General features: G+C 45.6%; 1 protein-coding gene across 1 annotated transcript; it reads right to left on the bottom strand.

Annotated features, from left to right (window-relative positions):
• Positions 1–3,605: 3,605 nt before the first annotated feature.
• Positions 3,606–5,266, bottom strand: LOC133125950 (butyrophilin subfamily 3 member A2-like; the record flags this gene model as incomplete). The annotated part of the gene is made up of 3 exons (XM_061237698.1): positions 5,230–5,266; positions 4,283–4,642; positions 3,606–3,769 (listed from the first exon to the last, which is right to left on the bottom strand). Coding segments are annotated over exons 1-3 (561 nt in total), but the record flags the coding sequence as incomplete, so codon positions are not given.
• Between the last annotated feature and the right edge of the window lie 316 nt (positions 5,267–5,582).

Below are 5,582 nucleotides of genomic sequence, written 5' to 3'. Positions count from 1 at the left end.
TATTATAAAACATCAGACATACTGGAGACACAGGGCCTGATTATAAAACAGACATACTGGAGACACAGGGCCTGTATTATAAAACATCAGACATACTGGAGACACAGGGCCTGTATTATAAAACATCAGACATACTGGAGACACAGGGCCTGTATTATAAAACATCAGACATACTGGAGACACAGGGCCTGTATTATAAAACATCAGACACATTGGAGACACAGGGCCTGATTATAAAACATCAGACATACTGGAGACACAGGGCCTGTATTATAAAACATCAGACACACTGGAGACACAGGGCCTGTATTATAAAACATCAGACATACTGGAGACACAGGGCCTGTATTATAAAACATCAGACACACTGGAGACACAGGGCCTGTATTATAAAACATCAGACATACTGGAGACACAGGGCCTGATTATAAAACATCAGACACACTGGAGACACAGGGCCTGTATTATAAAACATCAGACATACTGGAGACACAGGGCCTGTATTATAAAACATCAGACATACTGGAGACACAGGGCCTGATTATAAAACATCAGACATACTGGAGACACAGGGCCTGTATTATAAAACATCAGACACACTGGAGACACAGGGCCTGTATTATAAAACATCAGACATACTGGAGACACAGGGCCTGATTATAAAACATCAGACATACTGGAGACACAGGGCCTGTATTATAAAACATCAGACATACTGGAGACACAGGGCCTGATTATAAAACATCGGACATAGTGGTGACACAATGCTACAAGCACAGGCTCAAAAATAACTCAAAATATAAACACAAATAACTGTCATAGCAGAAAAATAACAATTACAATGAAAGGCTCTATTTTTTAGAACAGCTTGGCACAAAAAGTACATAACCACCATTCAAAGTGCATAATCAGCATTCAAAGTACATAACCAGTATTCAAAGTGCATAAGCGAATTGCATTGCATTCAACTGCATTCAAACTGCATCAGGGCGGCCTGTAGCCTAGTGGTTAAGGTACATGACTGGGACACTGACTGGGAAACTTTATTTCTAAATAAAGTTTGGTTAAGTTACATGTCGGTGGTTTGATCCCCGGTGTAGCTGCAATAAGATCCGCACAGCCGTTGGGCCCTTGAGCAAGGCCCTTAACCCTGCATTGCTCCAGGGGAGGATTGTCTCCTGCTTAGTCTAATCAACTGTACGTTGGTCTGAGCGTCTGCCAGCCTAACCAGGGACTGAACACTAGAGGGAGGTACAGTTCCAGGTCCAGGTGCCAAAAAAATAGAAACATAGATATAAAAGAAGGTGGAATGTGATGTAGGATATAAATGAAAAATAAAAATAAATATTTACAATACAACATGATGCTGAAGCAAGGTATCTGAAGTATTGTTAAAGTGCAAGATATAAAATATAAAGTTTATGGGGGTGGGATAAAAGTCTGTGACAATGGGGGGTCCCCCGGGCCTAGTTGACATTAATCACAGGGAGATAACGTGTCTGTAACGGTTGTAACGGTTCTGTGACAGTGATGGGTCCCCTGGGCCTTGTTGAAAGAACGCAGCCTTGGGGGGAACCAGTGCTGATGGTCCGGGACATGTTTTTCCAGCTTCACGTGCTGCCTCCTGTCAGACAGGAAGTCTGTGATCCACCTGCAGGTCGGATCAGGCACTCTCAGCTGGGAGAGCCTGTCCTGCAGCAGAGTTGGCATTATTGTGTTGAAGGCAGAGCTGAAATCCACAAATAGGACCCTGGCGTAGGTTCCTGCGGAGTCCAGGTGCTGTAGGATGAAGCGGAAAGCCATGTTTACGGCATCATCTACAGACCTGTTGGCTCTGTAGGCAAACTGCAGGGGGTCCAGGAGGGGGTCTGTGATGGATTTGAGGTGGGACAGCATAAGGCAACCATATATCCATATCGCATATAAATGGTTGGCATTTATATAGCGCCTTTATCAAAAGTGCTGTACAACTGATGCTTCTCATTCACCCATTCATACACACACTCACACTCCAACGACGATTGGCTGCCATGGCAAGTCACCAACCAGCTCATTAGGAGCATTTAGGGGCTAGGAGTCTTGCTCAGGGCCACTCCGACACACCCAGGGTGGTATCGCAACCCTCCTACTGCCAGACGACTGCTCTTACCGCCTGAGCCAATGTCGCCCCCAATGTAGACTACTGCCTTACGATTACAAGTAAAGGACTGTTCCATTGAGCAGTTTCTCAATTCCTTATTCTACAGACAGACACACACACGCATATACACACACACATACACACACACACACACACACGCACACGCATACACATACACATACACACACACACACACACACACACACACACACACACACACACACACACACACACACACACACACACACACACACACACACACATATTAATTCATTATTCTATTTATCACACTCCGTGCTCCCTGTCACAGCGTTCTCTGTCCCCTGCCTGGTTTTTACCCAAAACCTTTAACGCTTAATTTACTCACCTCATATTCTCATGTTCATTTTCTGACCGACTTCTCAGAATGACATTAATAGTTTAATTTCAATTCACACCTTCCTATTCATTCATCCATCCATCCATTCATTATCCTAACCCGCTTATCCTGAACAGGGTCGCAGGGGGGCTGGAGCCTATCCCAGCATACATTGGGCAAAAGGCAGGAATACACCCTGGACAGGTCGCCAGTCCATCACAGGGCACACACACCATTGACTCACACACTCATACCCACAGGCAATTTAGACTCTCCAATCAGCCTAAACTGCATGTCTTTGGACTGTGGGAGGAAACCGGAGTACCCGGAGGAAACCCACGCAAACACGGGGAGAACATGCAAACTCCACACAGAGAGGCCCCGGCCGACGGGGATTCGAACCCAGGACCTCCTTGCTGTGAGGCGGCAGTGCTACCCACTGCACCATCCGTGCTGCCTATCACCTTCATATTATTTATGTTAAATGTTACCTTTCCATTCCATCGAACAACGGATGAACACAGCAAATCCCAAGAGAGAAAATGCAGTCATAATGACAGCAAAGGCCACTTTCCATGGACGGTCAGAAATCTCATCTGAAACATACAATAGCATTTATGAAATAATGAGTTCACCTTTTCATTCATTCACTCTCCACATGCACACACCTCAGAAATATGGCGGTTAGGCACATCCCAGGTATACAGTGCAGGAAAAGAAATGAACACAATGGACGTATAAACAAATGTGTGTGAGAGTTGGTGAGAAATTCAGTCTATGAGTGCTTAAATTAAAGATGGAGACAGTGGTGAATTCAAAGAAATTAAGATCACTCTGGGAAAACCAGTAGATGGAACTAATGCCACACTAATAGAATGAGCTTTTGCAGAGGAACTGGAGAAATCGGTGGCACATCCACACAGTTCCAGGCATTGATCATCTGTGTGGAGTGTGTGCTCTGTTTGATTCTGTAAAGTCTTACTCACCATGGAGGTAAAACACGGTCACCTTTTCCTCATGGAGCTTCTGCTGCAGAACTCGACAGGAGAATTTGCTGATGCCTTTCCTCTTCATGATGATGATTTGTGATCTAATGGTAATGAGGTTCAGGCTGTCCCTGAGTATCTCAGGTTTCTCAGTGGTGAGATTGTGACCCTCACTGTCCTGCCAGATGAGGTCAGGCTGAGGATACCAGCCTTTAGATTCACACAGCAGGCCAACCTTATTTTTTCTGTCTGTATCTGTGAAGATCACTGGCTCAGTTCCTACAGCTGCAGAAATGTGATGTTAGTAACAGCTTATATCATCTAATAGTCTCTGCATTCATCTACATTTGCCATCATATGTTTATCCATTTCCAAAATGTCCTTCAATATAATTTTTGATAAAGCAAAACATTCTTTTTAAAAAACAGTTATAATAGCATACAGTGTGAAGGGAGCATCTCTTAACCCCAAAACCCCATAATGTACCTCTGCCCCGTTTAGACTGACCACCCGGTTTTTTCACTGTTGCCTGCCTGTTTGGATTACGCTCTGTCTGCCCCTTCAGTGCCATTTCACTGCTTCCCTGAGTCTGTGTCTGTGTTTTAACCAAGGATTATTTAGAATATAAATCATTGAAAAATAATGATTGGTTGTGAAATTGTTTCTGGAGTCATTTTTGACGAGTCCGAGTCGAGTCTGGAGTCTGTGTGTGTGTGACTTGAGTGTGAGTCCCCATCTCTGTAACATACAGTGTGAAGGGAGCATCTCTTAACCTCAAAACCCCAAAATGGCACTGACCTCTTACTTCCAGTGAAACCATGACCCGGTAAATCTCCTGAGAGTCAGATGTGGACTGAATGTGACACCAATACTGCCCCTCATCAGAGACCTGGACCCTGCTCAGCCTCAGAGACGTATTGCCCTTCCTCAGTTCCTCAGGGAAGAGTGCGGTCCTTCCGCTGTACGATGGGTTCTGGCGCTCATTCCTGCTCTCTCCCAGAAGGTAGAGATGCACCAGTGGGTCTCTGTTCTGGGGTCTGAACCACTCTATGTGCATATCCTCTGCACTTATGTTGGGTTTGAGGTGAGTGGGAAGGACAACATCTTCACCAACTACAGCAATCACAGGACCAGCTGGACCCAGAAGCTGGAACATCTCTGCAGAGAGAAAGAGCACACACTAAGACTACTGCTGGACCAGCTACAGAACGACACTGCAGTCCTGCTCCAGCTACAGACCGACACTGCAGCCCTGCACCAGCTAAAGACCAACACTGCAGTCCTGCTCCAGCTACAGACCAACACTGCAGTCCTGCTCCAGCTACAGACCGACACTGCAGTCCTGCACCAGCTACAGACCAACACTGCAGTCCTGCACCAGCTACAGACCAACACTGCAGTCCTGCTCCGGCTACAGACCAACACTGCAGTCCTGCACCAGCTACAGACCGACACTGCAGTCCTGCACCAGCTACAGACCAACACTGCAGTCCTGCTCCAGCTACAGACCAACACTGCAGTCCTGCTCCAGCTACAGACCAACACTGCAGTCCTGCTCCAGCTACAGACCGACACAGCAGTCCTGCTCCAGCTACAGACCAACACTGCAGTCGTGCACTACTCAACTCCAGGTCCTGCGTTTTGTCTAAAGATCTGAAATCATTCAGTGTGACAAATATGCAATAATAGAGGAAATCAGGAAGGGGCAAATACTTTTTCACAGCACTATACCTCAGGTAACTGACTGTAAGCCTTCTCCAAATCCAGAAGGCTCACGGCCATGTTCACTGGGGGGTGCTGGGGGATATGTTAATCTAAGTATTTATGTGTGTAAAGAAAGCAAGCAGAAATTAAAGGGTCATCTAGAGCATGCTTATAGCTGGAATTTAAACCTCAGGTTTAATCCTCTAGAACACAGTACTCCATAACAACTGCTAATCCTTATTTCACAGTTTGTAGTAACTGTAGTTCATATTTGCGGAGCTGGTCCAGTTGTAATGCAGTTAATTCCATGCAATGTTACTGATGTATGATGTAAACTGTGTTATATTGCAGTGAGCATATTCTGTACCTGATCTGGAGGTCTGGTGGAGGATCA

The sequence above is a fragment of the Conger conger genome, chromosome 4 (assembly GCF_963514075.1).
Source record: "Conger conger chromosome 4, fConCon1.1, whole genome shotgun sequence".
Taxonomy (NCBI): domain Eukaryota; kingdom Metazoa; phylum Chordata; class Actinopteri; order Anguilliformes; family Congridae; genus Conger; species Conger conger.
Note: the sequence above shows the minus strand (reverse complement) of the source record. Positions and strands in the feature narration are given on the sequence as shown.